Here is a 25,577-nt window from a genome sequence, read left to right as displayed (position 1 = left end):
ATGAACTTAGACTAGCTCACAGATGGCGGTCACACTGATATGGGTAATTTGTTAGACCATAGATGACTGAATCCTATACTCTCCATATCTTTAGTCGCCCCTACAGTGGTATTACTGCTTGGAGATGTAGGGTTAGGGACACAACTCACTGACCCCCTCTAGTCCTTCAGCTGTACAGATACCCCATAACCTGATTTTATCCTAGCACCTAGGGCCGCAATCCGATATAAATCGTCGCCCGCAAAAGCCGGCGATGCCAAATTTTGCACTGGTTTGGTATTACATATACGTCGTAACATAGCAGTTACGCTTGTATATTTCTGCCTTTGGCCGTAGTTTTTTGGCCCATAGACAGGTATACCAAACCATTGCAGTTTGGTATCCAATATACAGCGTAAGGACTTACGTGGCGAAAATGGAGAAATCTTACTCCATTTTCACCTTGCCACAAATTGCAGGCGTAGTAGGCCTTACTCTGAGTATTGGAGCCCCGTAACTCCCTAAACTACCTGCAAAATAAAACCTAACACCTAACGCATGCGCAATGTCTATCTATCTGTCAACCGCGATCCCCCGCCGCAATCCCTAATAAAGTGTTTAACCCCTAAACCGCCGCTCCCAGACCCCGCCGCCACCTACATTAAATGTCTAACCCCCTAATGTGATCCCCCTACACCGTCGCCACCTACATTAAAATTATTAACCCCTAATGTAATCCCCCTACACCGCCGCCATCTATATTAAAATTATTACCCCCTAATGTGAGCCCCCTACCCCTCCACCACCTATTTTAACTATATTACCCCCTAATCTAATCCCCCTAGACCGCCGCCACCTATAATAAATGTATTAACCCCTAATCTAATCCCCCTACACCGCCGCCACCTATTTTAAATGTATTAACCCCTAATCTAATCCCCCTATACCACCGCCAACTATATAAAATGTATTAACCCCTAATCTAATCCCCCTACACCCCCGCCACCTATATTAAATGTATTAACAAAGTAACCAGCTCTATTACCAGCCCTTAAAAGGGCCTTTTGCGGGGCATTGCCCCAAAGTAACCAGCTCTATTACCAGCCCTTAAAAGGGCTTTTTGCGGGGCATTGTCACAAAGTAATCAGCTCTTTTACCTGTAATCTAATCCCCCTACACCGCTGCCACCTATATTAAATGTATTACCCCCTAATCTAATCCCCCTACACCGCCGCCACCTATATTAAATATATTAACCCCTAATCTGACCCCCCTAAACTGCCGCCACCTATATTAACTATATTAACCCTAATTATATTAGGGTTAATATAGTTATTATATCATATATATTAACCCTATCTAACTCTAACACCCCTAACTTAATTATTATTAAAATAAATCTAAATAATATTAATAATATTAACTAAATTATTCCTATTTAAAACTAAATACTTACCTATAAAATAAACCCTAAGATAGCTACAATATAATTAATAATTACATTGTAGCTATTTTAGGGTTTATATTTATTTTACAGGTAACTTGGTATTTATTTTAACTAGGTACAATACCTATTAAATAGTTAATAACTATTTAATAGCTACCTAGTTAAAATAATTACCAATTTACCTGTAAAATAAATCCTAACCTAAGTTACAAATACACCCACACTATCAATAAATTAATTAAATAAACTACAAATATCTAAACTAAAATACAATTAAATACACTAAACTAAATTACAAAAAAAACAAACACTAAATTACAAAAAATAAAAAAAGATTACAAGAATTTTAAGCTAATTACACCTATTCTAAGCCCCCTAATAAAATAACAAAGCCCCCCAAAATAAAAAAATTTCCCTACCCTAATCTAAATTACAAAAGTAATCCGCTCTATTACCAGCCCTTAAAAGGGCCTTTTGTGGGGCATTTCCCCAAAGTAATCAGCTCTTTTACCTGTAAAAAAACAACAACCCCCCCATTACAACCCACCACCCACATACCCCTACTCTAACCCACCCAATCCCCCCTTAAAAAAACCTAAGTCTAACCCCCAAGTGCTCCTTACCTGTCCTGAAGACCGGCGGAGAAGGTCCTGTTCCAGGCAATGAAGTCTTCTTCCAGGCGGCGACCTCTTCTTCTTCCAGGATCCAGCCGGCGCGGAGCGGATGAGTTGAAGACCGATGACCGCAGAGCTGAAGACCGTCCATCTGGAACTGAAGACCGGCGATGCTGGAACTGAAGATCGGCGACGCTGGGCTGGAACTGAAGACCGGAGCCGGAGCGTGGAGGATCCTCTTCATACGATCGACGCCATACACTGAATAGGAATTCAAGGTACGCGATTAAAAATGGCGTCCCTTGAATTCCTATTGGCTGATTTGAGCCTTCAAATTCAAATCAGCCAATCGGATGCAAGCTACTTTAATTCTATTGGCTGATTTGAATAGCCAATAGAATAAGAGCTACTGTAATTTTTTTAAATAGTGTATTTCTGAAGACCAGCAGTCACAATTTTGCTATTATTCGCTGTTCATTATATATGCTTGATAATCATTATCTTCTCTCATACCTGTTTTATTCTGTTTAATATGCTCACTTCTGAATATACCCCACATGTAACCATTTATGCATGATTTTCACCCTTACGTGGATATTATTGATACCTATGTATGTTGACTTCTTATTTTCTCAATAAAAAAGTTTAATAAAAAAAACAAAAAACACAATCAGTATAATTAAACAATAATAACAATAATAATATTAAGTAGCAGCAATTAATTTTAAAACAATAAAAACAACTTCCATTAGGGTATTTGCTTTCAGGGCCACCATCAGGGGTTGAATAGGGTGACCCAGGGGGCCCAATTAGGCAAGCACAACTATTATTTAAAAAAAAAATATTTACATTTTGGCAGCCACCAGAGGGCGCTACAGCAGAGTGCTATTAAGCATGGGAAATGTAATTACAAGGAGTAAAGCATTAGCATCTGAGAGGATTTCTGAGTGTGCACTAAACCACTATGCACAGTGTGAGACAGACTTGGCACTTAAATTTGTACAGTGTGTGCCTGAGTCAGACGGCAGATCACTTTTATTTGCAGAGTAGGTAAATATTTTGTATTTATTTGTGCAATTTCAGATAGTAACTTCAGTGTGGTAGCTGTTGTATGGTGGGGCCAGGGGTCCATAAAAACATTTTAGCAATATGCAGCAGTGTATGTAATGCTTGTGGTATATTCCTCTATCAAACCAAACTTGGCCAGTAGTCTTCTTATCCCGGCGTCAAGTGGAGTGATAGGAAATATCCCAGAGCAGAGAAAGTTTGCAAAATGAGGTAAGCAGTACTCACAGTAGGCAGGGCAGTCCTTAGCGACAATAGGAAGGAAATTCGTCAGTATAGCAGTTCAGGGTAAAGCAATAGAAGGACCAGGAACCGGCAAGAATCCGCAAGAAAGGGAAATCCAACAGTATAACAGTTCAGGGGTAAACCAATAGAATGGTCAGACAAACAGAGTTCAGCAGCAGTATATCAGTCCAGCGGTTTAGGGGTTAACAGGCTGAGTGGTCAGACAAGCAGAGGTCAGCAACAATATAACAGTCCAGCAAACAGTAACAATAACACCCAGGAGCACACTAAGTAACACCTATACTTGGGCAGTGCATGTAAGCACTGCAGGTACCTACATAGGCGCGGATTCACGCTAAGGGAGACACACAGGTGTAGAGAGGAGCGGCATCCAGGATAGAGAGGCAGCGTGTGGCGATGACGCCATCGCCACACCCTCTGAAGCTCCGCCTGTGTCTATGGCAACGGCCATAGCAATGAGTCACCACTGCCGCATCTATGGCAACAGTCATAACAAGTAGCAGCGTGGCAGCATGACATAGCCCCCTTCCTAGGGGTTACCTTTGGGAACCAAAGTCGGCTTGGAGGGATGAGTAGCACAAAATCTGGAGACTAAAGAAGGAGCATGCACATCACGGGCAGGAATTCAGGAACGATCTGCCACAGAGTAACCCTTCCAATGCACGAGGTACTGCAGTTGCCTGCACCCGTATCTGGAATCCAAGATATTAGCAAACTCGTAGTCAGGTTCACCATGAATTAAGAGCGGAGGAGGTCTGAGTCGAGTATATCTGTTCTTGATGTAGGGTTTGAGTAGTGAGATGTGGAAGATTTGGTGTATATGCAGGGTTCTGGGCAAGGCCACTTTGTAGGCAAAAGGAGAAAGTCTTTTAAGGACCTTGTAAGGGCCGATAAACCTGGGCCCTAAGTTGTGACTGGGTTAACGTAGACGAATATGTCGAGTAGAGACCCAAACACGTTCAACTACTGAAAAGGCACAAACAGAAGCTCTATGATGATCAGCAAACCTCTTGTATCTGGAGACAGCTGAACGTAACTGAGAGCGAATACGTTGCCAATGAGTAATGAAGTTAGTGATGTGTCGGTCGGCAGCAGGGACCCCTGTGGACTGAGCAGAAAGAGGAAAGACACGTGGTTGGTAACCTGCTGCGGCTTGAAATGGAGAACATCGTAGAGAAGAGTGCCAATGAGTCAGGGGCGTATTATTGCATAGGCCAACAAGGCCGGTGCCTAGAACGACAAATTTTGGGGGCCGGCACTTGGCCGGGCGACTTTGATTTTTAACTATTGAACTTATTTTTTATGTCAATCATGTTCCTGATTTTCCCGCGCTCAGGCTGTAACTACTGCGCCAAGGGCTTCTGTAAAGACAGTGAGAGCCAGGGGTGTGGGGAGTAGCATGTTGTAGCTGCTTTGCTTTGTAGTTAGCCTGGTTGGACCGAAGCAGGAAGTCAGTGTGCCTTTGAAATGAAGCTTCGATGTGGAGGTATGTAAATTAACTGATAGCCCGATTGACTACCTCAGCAACAGGTGTAACTCTCTTCTCTCTCTTTTCTCTGTAATGAAACAGGGATGTGTCTGATTGAGAGCTGCTCACTTGGGTATCCCAGGGACAGATTGCTTCAAACTCCGTTGTCTTGGGCTGATCACTGTACTTATCACCAAGCATTTCAAGCACAGCTGCCATTCACTTCCTTAGTGATAGCGTGGAGCATAGACCTCGCAAAGCTGCAGTGAGTCCGGAGCTAACTACAGCTTTGCAAGGTCTATGCTCCACGCTATGACTCAGCAAGTTCATTGCAGCTGTGCTTGAAATGTTTGCGGTGATAAGTACATCAGCCAAAGTAGACAACGGAAGTTTGAAGTAATCTGTCCCTGGTATGCCCAAGTGAGCAACTCTCAATTAGCTACATCCCTGTTCAATTACAGGAAATTAAGGCAAATATCACAACTCAAATTGATTATTGTTCCAAGAGCTGCCTGTCTCCCATACGCTCCCTAGTCTCCTCTGCTCAGTGCTCTGTACGTCTGGTGAGGCTGGAATTCATGTTCCCAGCAGTAATCCAGAGTAGGCTAAAGAAGACAGTTTTTTTATTGTCTGTTAGAGTTGCTCAGCCTGTGCACGCAATCATACTGGCAATGTATCTCAGCAGATACACTGAAAGAACAACAAGCCTTAAAATGTTTATGCTTTGAACTTGCATAAGAGATCTGCAGAGATACTTTGCCAGTCGTAAATCCGGAAAAGTCTCTTCACGCCTCATTTCCCAATAGGCAGCTTGAAGCAGTCTATCCCTGTGATGCCCAAGTGAACATCTCTCTATCAGACACATCCCTGTTTCATTAGATTTTATTTTATTAATTACTGATTAGATTTTGTTCTTGCAGTGGATTTATTGCCTTGCAAAAATGCTGTGGTTGCAGCTCACGTATCCACCAATGAACCCTTTTCTGGCACTACACACTTATATATATACATACATACATACATACAGTATCTCACAAAAGTAAGTACACCCCTCACATTTTTGTAAATATTTTATTATATCTTTTCATGTGACAACACTGAAGAAATGACACTTTGCTACAATGCAAAGTAGTGAGTGTAAAGCCTGTATAACAGTGTAGATTTGCTGTCCCCTCAAAATAACTTAACACACAGCCATTAATGTCCAAACCGTTGGCAACAAAAGTGAGTACACCCCTAAGTGGAAATGTCCTAATTGGGACCAAAGTGTCAATATTTTGTGTGGCCACCATTATTTTCCAGCACTGTCTTAACCCTCTTGGGCATGGAGTTCACCAGAGCTTCACAGGTTGCCATTGGAGTCCTCTTCCACTCCTCCATGACGACATCACAGAGCTAGTGGATGTTAGAGATCTTGCATTCCCCCACCTTCCGTTTGAGGATGCCCCACAGATGCTCAATAGGATTTAGGGCTGAAGACATGCTTGGCCAGTCCATCACCTTTACCTTCAGCTTCTTTAGCAAGGCAGTGGTCATCTTGGAGGTGTGTTTGGGGTTGTTATCATGTTGGAATACTACCCTGTGGCCCAGTCTCTGAAGGGAGGGGATCATGCTCTGCTTCAGTATGTCACAGTACATGTTGGCATTCATGGTTCCCTTAATAAACTGTAGCTCCCCAGTGCTGGCAGCACTCATGCAGGCCCGGACCATGACACTCCCACCACCATTCTTGACTGTAGGCAAGACACACTTGTCTTTGAACTTCTCACCTGGTTGCCACCACACACGCTTGACACCATCTGAACCAAAAACGTTTATCTTGGTCTCCTCGGACCACAGGACATGGTTCCAGTAATCCATGTCCTTAGTCTGCTTGTCTTCAGCAAACTGTTTGCGGGCTTTCTTGTGCATCATCTTTAGAAGAGGCTTCCTTCTGGGGCGACAGCCATGCAGACCAATATGATGCAGTGTGCAGCGTATGGTCTGAGCACTGACAGGCTGACCCCCCCACCCCTTCAACCAGTGCAGCAATGCTGGCAGCACTCATACGTATATTTCCCAAAGACAACCTCTGGATATGATGCTGAGCATGTGCACTCAACTTCTTTGGTCGACCATGGCTAAGCCTGTTCTGAGTGGAACCTGTCCTGTAAAACCGCTGTATGGTCTTGCCCACCGTGCTGCAGCTCAGTTTGAGTTTCTTGGCAATCTTCTTATAGCCTAGGCCATCTTTATGTAGAGCAACAATTCTTTTTTTCAGATCCTCAGAGAGTTCTTTTCCATGAGGTGCCATGTTGAATTTCCAGTGACCAGTATGAGAGAGTGTGAGAGGGATAACACCAAATTTAACACACCTGCTCCCCATTCACACTTGAGACCTTATAACACTAACAAGTCACATGACACCGTGGAGGGAAAATGGCTAATTGGGCCCAATTTGGACATTTCCACTTAGGGGTGAACTCACTTATGTTGCCAATGGTTTAGACATTAATGGCTGTGTGTTGAGTTATATTGAGGGGGCAGCAAATGTACACTGTTATACAGGCTGTACACTCACTACTTTACATTTGAGCAAAGTGTAATTTCTTCAGTGTTGACACATGAAAATATATAATAAAATATTTACACAAATGTGAGGGGTGTACTCACTTTTATGATATACTGTATATATTGTGCTATATGAACAACATTGGAATGTGAAATATTCATATATTCATGTTGGGTTAGAGCACTTGTGAAAATGCCATTGGGCGCGAGTATGGGTGTTTCTTTGTACTTTCCTTGCTCCATTGAAGTCTATGGGAGAATACTTTAACGTGGTCTCGATATTCACAAGCTCTCAGCTAAGATTAAAAGCAAAACTGGAAGAGTCAGTTACCACATTTGGCCAAATGTGACAAGCCCAGGTACCACGTCAAGGTCTCTTCCAAAAACCTGGGTCCCTAATACCACCACACAAATGCAGCCACGCACACAAATGCAAGCTCTTAATTAAACAAACTGGTAACAAGTCAGGGTTCAGGGCCTTATGTAATCACCATAGGCATAATCAAAACAAGAAAAAGTGGACAACACTCTCAGACCAGACTGGGTACACATCCCATGACTCCTAAACAGGCTCAGCTTTGGTTGCTATTGCACTAACTTAAAGCTACACTATTTCCAGAGTCACAGGCAGTTAACCCCGGGCCTGCCAAGGTGCAGGTCATAGGGAAAATTACAAAACAAACAATACAGCACACAGAAAAAGTCCAGCATTCACTCACAAGCCCCCAGCTAGGATTAAAAGCAAAACTGGAAGAGTCAGTTACTGCATTTGGCCAAATGGGACAAGCCCAGGTACCACGTCAAGGTCTCTTCCAAAAACCTGGGTCCCTAATACAGCCACACAAATGCAGCCATGCACACAAATGCAAGCTCTTAATGAAACAATCTGGGAGCAAGTCAGGGTTCAGGGACTTATGTAATCACCCTAGGCCTAAGCAAAGCTAGGAAAAGTGGATTGATTACATAAGTGATTACATAAGTCCCTGAACCCTGACTTGTTCCCAGTTTGTTTTGCACACAGGTGTACAGAGGAGCAGCATCTAGGATAAAGAGAGAGCCACACGCTCTGAAGCACCGCCTGCGTCTATTGCAATGACCATAGCAATGAGTCACCGTGACAGTGTATTTATTATTATTTGACAATGCTGTAGAAATTATTTTCTCCTCAATACACAAATGGTAGGTGCCCTTTTGGCAGATATGATTTTTTTTTATTTATATATATATATATATATTTATATATATATATATATATATATATATATATATATATAATTACATTCGAGTTTACTGCCCCTTTATGTAAGGACTTTCCAGATGCCAGGAGACATTTTATCTAATATTTTTACATCTGCATAAAATGTTATACTCTCAGGCTAAGCTTTCTCAGTGTTTGAAATGAGACAGGTTAACTTAACACTGTTCAGTTTACACTACAGCTGACTTACTTTTGAAATACATACAAACAAGCCTAAATCCTGCATTTAAAAAATTTAATCGTATGAGATCTAGTGTCACAGCTTTTGGTTCCACAAGACCATATAAAGTACAGCATTTTCAAAATCCATAAGTACAGCTGACAGATGGGAACATTTGTACACCAGATTTGAAGTGGTGCTCTTGGTTGGGGAAAATGGGGGGAAAACCCCAAACATATGTCAACCTTTCAAAAGTACTTTTATTCCTCTACCCATTCTGACAGATCAATAAGGTACAATTTTAATTCACAGATATGATTCTTTAAAAAGTGATCTCTTAATTTCTGCTATTTTTTAATAGCACGTCAGGTAGCGGGTGTATTACAAAGTGAAAGTGAAAAGTTTTCGCTTGCGCACTAACTAAAAGACAAAAACAGAATATCGAGACCACATTAACGTATTTTCCCATAGACTTCAATGGAGCAAGGAAAGTAAAAAGAAACACCCTTACTCACGCTCAAAGCCAATGGCATTTTCACAAGTGCTCTAACCCAACATGAAAATATGTATATTTCACATTCCAATGTTGTTCATATAGCACAATATGTTATATTCATTCGTAAATTTATATATATATATATATATATATACACTTACATACATACAGTATCTCATAAAAGTGAGTGCACCCCTCACATTTGTGTAAATATTTTATTATATCTTTTCATGTGACAACACTGAAGAAATGACACTTTGCTACAATGTAAAGTAGTGAGTGTACAGCCTGTATAACAGAGTAAATTTGCTGTCCCCACAAAATAACTCAACACACAGCCATTAATGTCTAAACCGTTGGCAACCAAAGTGAGTACACCCCTAAGTGAAAATGTCCAAATTGGGCCCAAAAAGTCAATATTTTGTGTGGCCACCATTATTTTCCAGCACTGCCTTAACCCTCTTGGGCATGGAGTCTCATGAAAAGATATAATAAAATATTTACAAAAATGTGAGGGGTGTACTCACTTTTGTAAGATACTGTATATATATATAGTTAATGTTTTTTTGGTCAAATATATATCTATACATATATATATATATATATATATATATATATATATATACACACACATAAAACGACTTCCAGCTCAGCCCTCCAAGTAGTCAGCAGCCTGGGTGCAAGAATAATAGTGCATACATAGACAAAGGATGCACTCACAGGACTTTCACAAAATAACAATTTAATGTTGGAACGTTTTTGGGGTTCACAACCCCTTCATCAGCATACAAACAAGACATAAATCAAACCTTTTATAGTGTGTATAATCACAACCAAACACAAACCTTGTGCCCTCCAAAAGTGCGCCAAAAACTTTGAGTGTGGAACGCACATTGCGTTCCACCGTGAAAGCCGAGACCGGAAGTTGTGATACGTCACTTCGGTTTTCGGTGATAATAGAAAAACACTGTACATTGATATCACAAAACAAATTAACTTAATTGATCCTAGGTTAATCTTCATGTACAGTTTGTAAAGCAAAATAAAATAACATAAGTGTGCATGAGCTTGTCATGCTATATAATAATCAAAAACGCTCGTGTATATGTGTGTGCACAAATCGTCATGGGGACGGTTGCCATAGTGACAGTAAACAACGCTGCTTAGTGAGAGAGTGTTGGCAGCAATGTGGAATAAAAGGGGGACACACAATCATATTATGTGCAAAGTAAAATAGGATAATATTGAACTTAAAACAACCATTAGTTATACAAGCTTATAACTAGTGGATAGAGGTAACATTTGAGCATTGTTGTGGAGCTAGAACTAGTAACGCTGTGACATATTAGTAATAGATACAAAGAGGATCATATAGAAAATCATATATGAAAAGCCATAAGTAGCATGCTAAACAGCGTCAGCTCATAGGATAGCCACGAAAACGTGAAAGTCCTGTGAGTTCATCCTTTGTCTATGTATATATATATATATATATATATATATACTGTGTATATACTGTGTGTATATATATATATATATATACTGTGTATATACTGTGTGTATGTATATATATATATATATATATAAATATACATTTAAAAATACATAGAACATATTCTTCTATGTGAAGAACATTGAAATGTTAAATATATATATATATATATATATATATATATATATATATATATATATATATACAGTACAGTGCAATATTTTTTTTAATAATTTTTTATCAGTGTTATTATAAGTGTAACTGTACTTTTAAATGTATTAGTGATGTGTTTTGTGACACTTTTTGTTGAGTAAACAGTTAACTAGAGCTCTGAGGTTGCAGTTATCCTTCTAGCGTAAATCGTGATTGTGCCCACGCGTTCACATTTACTTTCAACTTGTAGTGCATTTAATTATTGCACTATTGTTTGCATATAAGTATCTGCTTCCCCTTGTAAATGAGTTAAACACATAGTTAAATTCAGCTCGAGAGCAGCATGCACTACTGGGAACTAACGTAAACGGACATGAAACCCAATTTTTGTTCTTTTATGATTCAGATCACACATACAATTTTAAACACATTTCTAATTTACTTGTATTATTAATTTTGCTTCATTCTCTCAGTATGTTTTATTGAATGAGCAGCAATGCACTACTGGGAGCTAGCTGAACACATCGGTAAGCCAATGACAACAGGCATATATGTGCAGCCACCAATCAGCAGCTAGCTCCCAAGCCTACTTTTCAACAAAAGATACCAAGACAACTAAGCAAATTAGATAATAAAAAGTAAATTGGAAAATTGTTTAAAATTGTATGCTCTATCTGTATCATGAAAGAACAGTTTTGACATCTGATGAGCCAATGACCAAAGGCATATTTGTGTAGCCACCACAATAGTTAGTCCATGTTGGTTTGCACCTGGACCTTAAGGACTCAACTCTCACTGGATGATAAGCAGAACACCATTTTTCTTGCCTATTAAACAATATTTTTTTCTGTAATATAGCATTTCTAGTAATGCTATTAAAGGGACAGTCAACACCAGAATTTTTGTTGTTTCAAAAGATAATCCCTTAATTACCCATTCCCCAATTTTGCATAACCAACACAGTTATAATAATACAAGTTTTACCTCTGTAATTACCTTGTATCTAAGCCTCTGCAAACTGTCCCCTTATTTCAGTTCTTTTGACTGACTTCCATTTTAGCCAATCAGTGCTCACTCCTCAGTAAATTCACATGCATGAGCTCAATGTTATCTATATGAAAAACATCAACTAATGCCCTCTAGTGGTCAAAATGCATTCAGCTTAGAGGCGGCCTTCAAGGTCTAAGAAATTGGCATATGAACCTCCTATGTTTAGCTTTTAACTAAGAATACCAAGAGAACAAAGCAAAATTTGTGATAAAAGTGAAATGGAAAGTTGTTTAAAATTACATGCCCTATTTGAATCATGAAAGTTTTTTTTGGACTTGACTGTCCCTTTAATGTATTGACAGAATTTTTTTTGTTTATGGCTTGATGCAGGTACTTCAGTCAACACCCAACTGTCAACGACGATCTTCCTAACCGCATCATATCAGGCCAAGTACAGGTCAGACCTAACGTTAAGGAGTTCAGAGAGAGAGATGTGGTCTTTGATGATGGCACAGAGGAGAAAGATATTGACGCAGTTGTCTTTGCCACAGGATACAGCTTTAATTTTCCCTTCTGTGAAGAACCTGTCATTAAAGTGCAAAGCAATAGAGTCTCATTGTATAAGTACATGTTCCCCCCTCAACTCGAGCGCAATACACTGGCTGTAATCGGACTCATCCAACCCCTCGGTGCAATTATGCCAATTTCAGAACTCCAGTGCCGTCTCGCAACTCGAGTCTTCAAGGGTAAATTAGTCAAAACTAACTTGTAAAACAAAGCCGATGTGATCTTGTTAACAATATTTTCTCTAGCAGTTGTCTAAGTCATATACTATTGTGATAAAGTATTGCTTTGTTTTATTTTGTTATCCTGAAAGCAAATATTTCTCTTGTAAGGTGTATCCAGTCCACGGATTCATCCATTAATTGTGGGATATTCTCCTTCCCAACAGGAAGCTGCAAGAGGATCACCCACAGCAGAGCTGACTATATAGCCCCTACCCTAACTGCCACTACCAGTCATTCTCTTGCAGCTCTCGACAAAAAAGGAAGTAGCTAGAGAGATGTGGTGAATTTATTTAGTTTATCTTCAATCAAAAGTTTGTTATTTTCAAATGGTACCGGAGTTGTACTATTTTAGCCTCAGGCAGAAAATAGAAGAAGAGTCTGCCTGTGGTCTTTGATGAACTTAGCAGGTTGTAACTAAGATCCATTGCTGTTCTCACACATAACTAAAGAGAGAGGTAACTTCAGCTGGGGGAATGGCGTGCAGGGTCTCCTGCTATGAGGTATGTGCAGTTTAATTTTTTCTAGAGAAAGAATATGCTAGAAAATGCTGTTAATACCGGAGTTATTTAAGGTAAGCCTGATTACAGTGATTTAATAATGACTTGTATAATGCTTGCTGTAAAAGGTAATATTCTTATTACTTTCTCACATTGCTGAAAAATAAAACGTTTGCTGGAAGTGTTTTAAACGGTTTTTTATACATATTGGTGATAAAACTTTATTGGGGCCCAGTTTTTCCACATGGCTGGCTAGATTTTGCCTAGGGTTAGTTTTGTTAGGCCCTCTCACTGTGAATACAGGGTGGGAGGGGCCTATTTTCGCGCCTAAATGCGCATCAGATTTTGCAGCTTGAGACATCCAGTTTCCCTGAAGGAGTCTCCTGAACACTTGAGACCTCTCAGAGGGGTTTTTGTGCCTTTCAAAATCATTATATGGGCAGGTAGGGCCACAGCAGAGCTGTGGCAGTTTGTTGTGACTGTTGAAAAACGTTTATATCGTTTTTTTTGTCCGGTTTTGAAACTAAGGGGTTAATAATCCATTTGCAAGTGGGTGCAATGCTCTGTTAGTCTATTATACACACTGTAAAAATTTCGTAAGATTTACTGCTTTTTATCACTGTTTTTCAATTTCTGACAAAATTTGTTTCTCTTAAAGGCACAGTACCGTTTTTATTTTTTGCTTGTTTACATTTATCAAAGTGTTTTCCAAGCTTGATGGTCTCATTGCTAGTCTGTTTAAACATGTCTGACATAAAGGAAACTCCTTGTTCATTATGTTTAGAAGCTATTGTGGAACCCCCTCTTAGAATGTGTACCAAATGTACTGATTTTACTTTAAGTTATAAAGATCATATTCTGTCTTTAAAAGATTTATCACCAGAGGAAACTGACAAGGGGGAAGTTATGCCGACTATCTCGCCCCACGTGTCAGAACCTTTGACTCCCGCTCAAGAGGCGCCAAGTACATCTAGCGCGCACATGGCGTTTACTTTACAAGACATGGCGGCAGTTATGGATCATACCCTTACAGGGGTATTGTCCAAACTACCAGGGTTACAAGGAAAGCGAGACAGCTCTGGGACTAGAAAAAATACAGAGCACTCTGACGCTTTAGTAGCTATGTCTGATATCCCCTCACAATATGCAGAAGCTGAGGCAGGAGAGCTTCTTTCTGTGGGTGATTTTTCTGACTCAGGGAAGATGCTTCAACCTGATTCTGATATGTCTACATTTAAATTTAAGCTTGAACACCTCCGCGTAATGCTCAGGGAGGTATTAGCTACTCTGGATGACTGTGACACCATTATAGTGCCAGAGAAATTGTGTAGATTAGATAAATACTATGCAGTGCCTGTTTACACTGATGTTTTTCCAATACCTAAAAGGTTTTCAGAAATTATTACTAAGGAATGGGATAGACCAGGTGTACCGTTCTCTCCCCCTCCTATTTTTAAGAAAATGTTTCCAATAGATGCCACTACACAGGACTTATGGTAAACGGTCCCTAAGGTGGAGGGAGCAGTTTCTACCCTAGCTAAGCGTACAACTATCCCCGTTGAGGACAGTTGTGCTTTCCTAGATCCAATGGATAAAAAGTTAGAGGGTTACCTTAAGAAAATGTTTATTCAACAAGGTTTTATTCTCCAGCCTCTTGCATGCATTGCCCCGGTCACTGCTGCTGTAGCCTTCTGGTTTGAGTCTCTGGAAGAGGCCTTACAGGTAGAAACCCCATTGGATGATATACTTGACAAGCTTAAAGCGCTTAAGCTAGCCAATTCATTTGTTTCTGACGCCGTTGTTCATTTAACCAAACTAACGGTTAAGAACTCAGGTTTTGCTATTCAGGCGCGTAGGGCGCTATGGCTTAAATCCTGGTCAGCTGACGTTACTTCAAAGTCTAAGCTTCTCAACATTCCCTTCAAGGGGCAGACCCTATTCGGGCCTGGACTGAAGGAGATCATTTCTGATATTACTGGAGGAAAAGGTCATGCCCTTCCTCAGGATAGGTCTAATAAATTAAGGACCAAACAAACTAATTTTCGTGCCTTTCGAAACTTTAAGGCAAACGCGGCATCAACTTCCTCTAATACAAAACAAGAGGGACATTTTGCCCAGTCCAAGCCGGAGACCTAACCAGGCCTGGAACAAAGGTAAGCAGGGCAAGAAGCCTGCTGCTGCCTCTAAGACAGCATGAAAGATCAGCCCCCGATCCGGTAACGGATCTAGTAGGGGGCAGACTTTCTCTCTTCGCCCAGGCTTGGGCAAGAGATGTCCAGGATCCCTGGGCGTTGGAAATTGTGTCCCAGGGATATCTTCTGGACTTCAAAGCTTCTTCCCCAAAAGGAAGATTTCACCTCTCACAATTATCTGCAGACCAGATAAAGAGAGAGGCATTCTTACATTGTGTTCAAGACCTCCTAGTTATGGGAGTGATCCACCCAGTTCCAAAGGAGGAACAAGGGCAAGGCTTCTATTCAAATCTCTTTGTGGTTCCCAAGAAAGAGGGAACCTTCAGACCAATCTTAGATCTCAAGATCCTAAACAAATTTCTCAGGGTCCCATCTTTCAAGATGGAGACTATTCGAACCATCCTACCTATGATCCAGGAGGGTCAATACATGACTACCGTGGACTTAAATGCTTATCTTCACATTCCGATACACAAAGATCATCATCGGTTTCTCAGGTTCGCCTTCCTAGACAGGCATTACCAGTTTGTAGCTCTTCCCTTTGGGTTAGCTACAGCACCAAGAATCTTTACGAAGGTTCTGGGGTCACTTCTGGTGGTCCTAAGGCCGTGGGGCATAGCAGTAGCCCCTTACTTAGACGACATTCTGATACAGGCGTCGAATTTCCAAATTGCCAAGTCCCATACGGACATTGTTCTGGCATTCCTGAGGTCTCATGGGTGGAAAGTGAACGAAAAAAAGAGCTCTCTATCCCCTCTCACAAAAGTTTCCTTCCTGGGAACTCTGATAGATTCTGTAGAAATGAGGATTTACCTGACAGAGGACAGGTTGTCAAAACTTCTAAATTCCTGCCGTGTTCTTTATTATACTTCTCGCCCTTCGGTGGCTCAGTGTATGGAAGTAATCGGCTTAATGGTAGCGGCAATGGACATAGTTCCGTTTGCCCGCCTACATCTCAGACCGCTGCAACTCTGCATGCTCAGTCAGTGGAATGGGGATTACACAGATTTGTCCCCTCTACTAAATCTGGATCAAGAGACAATGGATTCTCTTCTCTGGTGGCTATCTCGGGTCCATCTGTCCAAAGGTATGACCTTCCGCAGGCCAGATTGGACAATAGTAACAACAGATGCCAGCCTTCTGGGCTGGGGTGCAGTCTGGAACTCTCTGAAGGCTCAGGGGTCGTGGACTCAGGAGGAGGCACTCCTTCCAATAAACATTCTGGAACTAAGAGCGATATTCAATGCTCTTCAGGCTTGGCCTCAGCTAGCGGCAGTGAGGTTCATCAGATTTCAGTCGGACAACATCACGACTTTAGCTTACATCAACCATCAAGGGGGAACAAGGAGTTCCCTAGCGATGTTGGAGGTTTCAAAGATAATTCGATGGGCAGAGATTCACTCTTGCCATCTATCAGCTATCCATATCCCAGGAGTAGAGAACTGGGAGGCAGATTTTCTACGTCGACAGACTTTTCATCCGGGGGAGTGGGAGCTCCATCCGGAGGTGTTTGCACAGTTGATTCAATGTTGGGGCAAACCAGAACTGGATCTCATGGCGTCTCGCCAGAACGCCAAGCTTCCTTGTTATGGATCCAGGTCCAGGGATCCCAAGGCAGCGCTGATAGATGCTCTAGCAGCGCCTTGGTCCTTCAACCTGGCTTATGTGTTTCCACCATTTCCTTTGCTCCCTCGTCTGATTGCCAAGATCATGCAGGAGAGAGCATCAGTAATTTTGATAGCACCTGCGTGGCCACGCAGGACTTGGTATGCAGATCTGGTGGACATGTCATCCTTTCCACCATGGACTCTGCCTCTGAGACAGGACCTTCTACTTCAGGGTCCTTTCAACCATCCAAATCTAATTTCTCTGTGGCTGACTGCTTGGAGATTGAATGCTTGATTTTATCAAAGCGTGGTTTCTCTGAGTCGGTCATTGATACCTTAATACAGGCGCGAAAGCCTGTCACCAGGAAAATCTATCATAAGATATGGTGTAAATATCTTCATTGGTGTGAATCCAAGGGTTACTCATGGAGTAAGGTCAGGATTCCTAGGATATTATCTTTTCTCCAAGAAGGATTGGAGAAGGGTTTGTCAGCTAGTTCCTTAAAGGGACAGATTTCTGCTCTGTCTATTCTTTTGCACAAACTTCTGGCTGAGGTTCCAGACGTGCAGGCATTTTGTCAGGCTTTAGTCAGAATCAAGCCTGTGTTTAAACCTGTTGCTCCGCCTTGGAGTTTAAATTTAGTTCTTAAGGTTCTTCAAGGGGTTCCGTTTGAAACTTTGCATTTCATAGATATTAAGCTCTTATCTTGGAAGGTTCTGTTTTTAGTAGCTATCTCCTCGGCTCGAAGAATTTCGGAGTTATCTGCTTTACAATGTGATTCCCCTTATCTCATTTTTCATGCAGATAAGGTAGTGTTACATACCAAACCTGGTTTTCTACCTAAGGTGGTATCTAATAAAAATATCAATCAAGGGATTGTTGTACCGTCACTGTGTCCTAATCCTATTTCAAAGAAGGAACGTCTTTTACACAATCTTGACGTTGTTCGTGCTTTAAAGTTTTATTTACAAGCTACTAAAGATTTTCGTCAAACATCTGCATTGTTTGTTGTCTACTCTGGATAGAGGAGAGGCCAAAAGGCTTCGGCAACCTCTCTTTCTTTTTGGCTAAGGAGTATGATACGCTTAGCTTATGAGACTGCTGGCCAGCAGCCTCCTGAAAGGATTACAGCTCATTCTACTAGAGCGGTAGCTTCCACATGGGCTTTTAAAAATGAGGCTTCTGTTGAACAGATTTGTAAGGCGGCGACTTGGTCTTCGCTTCATACTTTTTCAAAATTCTATAAATTTGATACTTTTGCTTCTTCGAAAGCTATTTTTGGGAGAAAGGTCTTGCAGGCAGTGGAGCCTTCCATTTAAGCGCCTGCCTTGTCCCTCCCTTCATCCGTGTCCTATAGCTTTGGTATTGGTATCCCACAAGTAATGGATGATCCGTGGACTGGATACACCTTACAAGAGAAAACACAATTTATGCTTACCTGATAAATTTATTTCTCTTGTGGTGTATCCAGTCCATGGCCCGCCCTGTCATTTTAAGGCAGGTGTTTTTTATTTTTAAACTACAGTCACCACTGCACCCTATAGTTTCTCCTTTCTCTTGCTTGTCTTCGGTCGAATGACTGGTAGTGACAGTTAGGGGAGGAGCTATATAGACAGCTCTGCTGTGGGTGATCCTCTTGCAGCTTCCTGTTGGGAAGGAGAATATCCCACAAGTAATGGATGATCCGTGGACTTGATACACCACAAGAGAAATACATTTATCAGGTAAGCATAAATTTTGTTTTAAGAATCAAATGCGTCTTAGAACCAACAATTCAATAAAATGATTTAACAAAAGGACAATTAAAGGCAGAGGCGTAACTAGAAACCACAGGGCCTAGATGCAAGAATCTAAGAAGGGCCCCCTACCCCCCATAGAAAAAAAAATGTGAATCAGATTACATGTCTGCAAAAGGAGGTACCCTGTGCCCACAGTCTGTGAGATGGTCTGACCCCCTATTACTGTATATAGTGACACTGTTTAACCCACCAGTACTGTATAAAGCGAGTTAGTGACACAGTGTGTAATCTGCTGGTAAGATGGCTGGCCTGACCCTACCCGCCCCAGTACTTTATAAAGTGACCACAGTAGTCAGTGACATGGTCCAGCCCCCCTCGTACTTTTAGGGTTTCCACCCATCCCTTAAAATACAGAACACTTATAAGTTACATGCTGCAGGGTGTGCAGGGAGGAATATGAATAGTGCTATCCAGAAACACAATACATGTTCCTCCCTGCTTATTCTGCAGCGTGTGTAACTCATAAGTGTCCAGGAAAACATGGCTGAGGTGGCAACCCTAACTGTATATACTGTTACTGTATAGTGACACTGTTTAACCCCCGCCCCCCCCATGCTGTAGTAACAGGGTCTGTAATTTGCTGGTTCCACAAACATACACACACACATACATGCATAATTACACACAGTCACATACATACATACACACATATACACACATACATGCATAAATACACACACAGTCACATATATACATACATACACATATACACACATGGGTAAAACAGAAACACTAACCCCTGTAGTCAGAGACACTAGTAACTCAAGATCCAACCGTATTTCTATAGTCACTAGTTTCCTACATATAAGTGTTCTAATGTAGGTCCATTGTCGGGGACCCAATAGGGGTGTGTGTCATAAAAAGGTGTTTATTTTGTAATCATTTTCCTAATGTTATCTTATTATTCCTTGTTTACATCTTGGTATATTTACCTCCTCTGGTCAGATGCTTTTCAATATTGCAAGGTCCTAGACAGGGCCGTCTTTAATATTCACTGGACCATGGGCAAAACATTTCTTGGGCCACCCACCCCATGCAATTTTGCTCTCCACCCCAACATCCCCAAAAAACAACTAAATCAATGTATTTTATAATTTTTTAAAAATTATTAGCCCAGCAGTGTATCATCCACTGCTGGGCTAATCATTTAAAAAAAATAAAAATAAATTACAATATTTGAAAATGGACCTAAGCAGTACTAATAAGTAAATAAATAAATACATTCCTCCACTGTGGATTCATTTAATATTCTTTTGAATGTGATTCTGGTGTGAGGTTAGCTGGTTAAAGAGATTTAGGGCAGCCAACAGGAGCAAAGCAAGGTAAAGACTGAGGAGGAAGCATGGAGGTGCAGACAAATATAAGTTTACTGACTGGAACAGCAGAGCTACTATGGGAAACTGTAAAATCTGCGACAGAGAAAACAAAAACTATAAAAATAAACCTTACATTAATGTGTGAAGTATCTGCATGACACTATGGCCTCTATTTATCAAGGTCTGTCTGACCTGATCCGACAGTGCGGATCAGGTCCGACAGACCTCGCTGAATACAGAGAGTAATACACTCGCCGTATTCAGCATTGCACCAGCAGCTCACAAGAGCTGCTGGTACAACGCCGCCCCCTGCAGACTCGCGGCCAATAGGCCGCCAGCAGTGGGGTGTCAATCAACCCGATCATACTCGATCGGGTTGATTTCCGGCGATGTCTGTCCGCCTGCTCAGAGCAGGCGGACAGGTTATGGAGCAGCGGTCTTTGTGACCGCTGCTTCATAACTGTTGTTTCTGGCGAGCCTGCAGGCTCGCCAGAAACACGGGGCATCAAGCTCCATTCGGAGCTTGATAAATATGCCCCTATACATCAGCCACAGCAGCACATGTCACTTATTTGCTAGGATCAAGTTCCCTCTCACCCTGCACTAGACAATGCTGCATTGGGAGGGGCGTGTGTGCACTAACTTATTCTTCCCACTGACACCTTTCTACAAAGCACTGTTCCCCTAACAAAGAGCAGGGCTAAGGGGACCAGCAGACTGGATGCTGTCTACCCAAGGCTGCATGGATACAGTGTGAGATGAGTCACACAGCCTCAAGACTGAAGAGATAAGTGTATGCAGCTGCACAGATGCTCAAATCTTCACGTGCCTGCCACTCCAGCTTTCTGCTGCATGCGCCTACAGTCAGCCCTACCCAGAAACAATTCCCACCACCAGAGCAGTTACCTGGTAACAATGGTAACCCCTGTAGGACCTTTTCTGATGCAGTGGGAATGGCTGGATGCCGAGTTAGGGCTTTGCATTCAGTGCTGCACAGTGCACATCTAAAACAGCACATGGCAATAGCTTGGCATGTCACATGACACCGGCACAGTCTGGCACAGTTTTTTTAAAAAAAATCAGAGTACTTTTGACTGTGACATTATTAAGACTGAATGTGTGTGTTCCCCATGTCACATCAACAGTCTGGTATGAACCATAAAAAAAAAAAAAAAATTTTTTTTTTTTTTTTTAGGACTCTTGGGTCCCTCAACAGAGACTGGCCCCTGGGCAGCTGCCCCTTTTGCCCTGTGTTAAAGACGGTCCTGGTCCTAGAGTGGCCTTATTAGTATAAGGAGAATATTTAGGTTCTAATACAGTGGTGCATTGTGTTATATGTCAAGTCAATTTAAAAACACTCTATGGGGTAGATTTAACAAGTGCCAGGCGGACATGATTCGCTGTAGCATATGCTGTCAGCATTTAACATTCCACAAGCATTTCACAATGCCGCCCCCTGCACATTCGCAGCCAATTGTCCGCTAGCAGGGGGAGTCAATCATCCAGATCCCTAAAAGGTGGCGGAAAAGTCAAGGAGCAGTGGTCTTATGACTGCTGCTTCTTAATCTACGTTTTCGGCGAGCCGGGAAAATTCAGGTGTAGGGGACTATTTATGTAAGTGTGAGCGGACATGATACGATGTAGCATATCATGTCCGCTGCACATCGATAAATGCTGACAGCAAACACTGTCGTCATTTATCATTGCACCAGCGGTTCTTGTGAACTGCTGGTGCAATGCCACCCCCTGCAGATTTGCAGCCAGTTGGCCGCTAGCAGGGGGTGTCAATCAACCCAATCGTATTCGATCGGGTTGATTTCTATCCGCAGCCTCAGAGCAGGCAGACAGGTTTTGGAGCAGTGGTCTTTAGACCGTTGCTTCATAACGTCTGTTTCCGGCGATCCTCAAGGCTCGCGCGGAACCAGGGGCATCAAGCTGCATACGGAGCTTGATAAATCGGCCCTGTAGAAAGCAGCATCTGTTGCTTGTTAAATTTTCCCTTATGTATTGTGTCTTTTATAATTGTTAGAATGTGTTTGCTGTTCTGGAGAAAACTGCTAGCTTGTTTTGAACCTCACTTTAAAGGAATCACAAAAAAAATAAATTGTTATGAGCATTTAAATTCATCTCCTTTTTGTGACCAATAAATTCGAACTGTAAATGAGTTACGCAGTGATCTTAGTCATTGTGTAGCATGTCTCCAGGTCAGGCAAACTGCAGCATACTTAAGTACAGAATTTAAGTTAGTGTGCAACTAGCACAATTTCATATTCTACACCAAAGAAGGCAAAATAAGTAATCGCATATTGCATTTTTGTTTACTTTTATAAATAACATTATTTCATTATTTATGGTGATAACAATTCATTTCCTTCTAAAAGCTATTAGATATGTTTTCCATAACTGTTCAGCTTGGTCATGACAATCCATCATTAATTGAGGCTTTGTTTTGAATGTTCAGGTTTGGTCAAACTGCCGACCTTAGACGATATGACGCGTGACATCAAAGAGAAGAGGGAGGAGATGGAAAAGAGGTACGTTTTTACAGAACACTCTGCTTTTCTCTGAAGTTACATATAAACCCAAGTCTGAGACAGAGTTTCTAACTGTACTGAGATTTTTTATGGAGTTTTCCGACGTCTGCACCAGTTTCTATCCTTCCTCAGTAAATATCCAGGTTTCTCCCCTCCCATACCTTACCCTTCTGTTAGTATATGCTTGGTTTACAATATAATTTATAATTATATCAGCAGTAATCTCCAGTAAAATGTTGAAGAACTTATCTTAGCAGTTGCCAACCAATAAAATGTATATACATAACTAACAATATATTTATTAAAATCAATATTTATTCCTTAATTCTAGATTAGTTATCCTTATAGACACCTTGAATTATATTTATGTATAAACTAGATTATGAATCAATTATACACGCTTATTTCAATACCACAAATGGTTCTATATAATTCCAATTAAACCACCAGAAAATGTCTATTGTTAATGCAACAGCCAATTTATATGCCAATTAATCTGAGCTGAAATAACCTCTTATTTAGCCACAATAAAACACATTTTAAAATATATCACAATAGCTACAAATATTTAATAAACACCAGAGAGATTTAACTACAATAACCAATTTATATCCTTTCTAGCAAATAAAATTACTTAGCATCAATATGATTATTTTTAAACTACACCCGACTGTGGAACATAGATTTAAAATACAAAGTACCTCTTTAAATTAACAGCTTCAATTAAACTGTAGCAACAATGAATGTCTCTGTTTTAAAATATTAAATTACAATTAAATTACTCCATACATTACCACAAAACAAATTTGCAAATTTCAGCTTTTTCAGATAAATCCGTTCACCTCATATGAAAGGTATTGCAATTATGGATAAAGAAAAATTAGGCCCAATTTTGCTTTATAGAGACTGTGTTCCAAAGGCAGCAGTTGTGAGTCTTTTATCAAGTCATAAGTCCATCTCTATTTTATAATCATTAGTGAATATTCGGATATGCACCATCGGTACTGTCTCTCCATTGGCCGTCGGAGCTGAACATTTCATTGGCTTACTGGGAATGTATGGGCCCCAACAGTCAACCCGTTTGACTGTAATTCTCACATAAACCACCAGAGGGCAGCAGACAACCAGAAATGCAGTCTCACCATCAATACTGCTAACAGTTTAATATCTATATTCTGATATATTTTTAATTGTATATTTAATATACTCACTATTTCCTGATATTAATAAACTTATCTGGTCAACATATATGTCACATCTAATATAAATTAGCATATATTTATAGAGACTAAACATGAGTATACTTCTAGTATCATATTAGTAAGCAATTATGCTGTTAATTATTTGCTCTTCATAGAATCAAAGGCATTCAACATCCTGGGATTATATTGTATCTTAATATAAATACAGTATATTCCATATTTCTAATAATTTTTGAGTGCATGGACTTATGTTTAGGACAAATATTCATAGGACAGCTTATTTAGTATGCATCAGTCTTATTTGGAATTTTCCTTTCAGACCAGGCTCTGAAAAATAAAGAAAAACATTATTTATTTTTTTTATCCTGAAGGTTTGCAAAACATTTTGAATTCATCAATACAGTCATTCATTTAATATAGGACATTTATCCAATATAGTATAATTTTCAGATCAATGCATATATACTGTATATATAGAGATATATTCAATATGATCTGAGTATAGAGAATATTAACTTATATGAAGATTAATTCACAGCATTTCCACATGTCTGTAAGTAACTTTCTTTCCAGGCAAGATGTGTAAAGTGGTTACCTCTCCTGAAAACCTGTCTTTCTGTACATACACTTGGGCTCTAGACCGAGCTACTGTTGTTCACAGGGGGTCTGTAACTTTATTACACATCTTGGGCAGGAAATCCATATATGGGCGTTTGACAGGGTGCCAGGAATCAGACAACAAGTGCAAAAATAATCACACCTTTATTAATAACAAAAATAATAAAAGTCCATAAGTCAAATAACAAGCCAGGAGTCAAAACCAGAGCTGGTAGTCAGGCGAGCCGAGTCAGGAGCCAAAGCGAGTAGTCAGACGAGCCGGAATCAGGAACAAGGAGAACAGCAAAGTTAGGAACAAGCCAGGGATCAGGAACCAGAAGAGACGTCAGACTAGCCAGGTAATATACAGGAACTCACAAACAGGTCTGACACAACGCAAGGGCAAAGCATGCTGAACAGAAGCCTTTTAAATAATAAGTGATGACATCACAATTCTGAGACTGCAACCTGTCTCACAAGGATGATGTACAACAGTCTGACCATAAGAGGGCCTGCAGGAAATGAGCAGCATCACACACTAAAAACCCTGACAGTACCCTCCCCTCAATGACCCCTCCCCCGTGGGAGGACAAAAGGCTTATTTGGGAAACGGGCATGGAAGGCACGGAGGAGGGCGGAAGCATGAACATCAGAGGAGGGAACCCATGAACGCTCCTCCGGACCGTAACCCCTCCAATGAACCAAATACTGTACATAACCCCTGGGCATACGAGAGTCAATAATGCTGCTGACCTCATATTCCTCATGGTTGTAAACAAAGATAGGATTGGGATGAGGAAACACAGTGGTAAACCGATTACAAACTGATGGTTTCAAGAGGGAGACATGAAAAACATTGGAGATGCGCATTTCAGGTAGTGATGTCCCAAACCTAAAATTTTGCGTTCGCGAACGGCGGACACAAACTTCCACAACTGTTCGCGAACGGGCGAACCGCCATAGACTTCAATAGGCAGGCGAATTTTAAAACCCACAGGGACTCTTTCTGGCCACAATAGTGATGGAAAAGTTGTTTCAAGGGGACTAACACCTGGACTGTGGCATGCCGGAGGGGGATCCATGGCAAAACTCCCATGGAAAATTACATAGTTGATGCAGAGTCTGG

General features: G+C 40.9%; 1 protein-coding gene across 2 annotated transcripts in view; it reads left to right on the top strand.

The window, feature by feature from the left end:
• LOC128641275 (flavin-containing monooxygenase 5) overlaps positions 1–25,577 on the top strand; it is a 111,184-nt gene that overhangs the window by 60,513 nt on the left and 25,094 nt on the right. For both annotated transcript variants that reach the window (XM_053693869.1, XM_053693868.1), the window contains exons 7-8: positions 12,309–12,664; positions 22,580–22,652. In XM_053693869.1, the coding sequence (XP_053549844.1) occupies positions 12,309–12,664; positions 22,580–22,652 (429 nt within the window). The remainder of the gene's footprint in view (positions 1–12,308; positions 12,665–22,579; positions 22,653–25,577) is intronic.

Source organism: Bombina bombina, chromosome 10, assembly GCF_027579735.1.
Source record: "Bombina bombina isolate aBomBom1 chromosome 10, aBomBom1.pri, whole genome shotgun sequence".
Classification (NCBI taxonomy): domain Eukaryota; kingdom Metazoa; phylum Chordata; class Amphibia; order Anura; family Bombinatoridae; genus Bombina; species Bombina bombina.
This window is presented reverse-complemented; position numbering and strand designations above follow the sequence as displayed.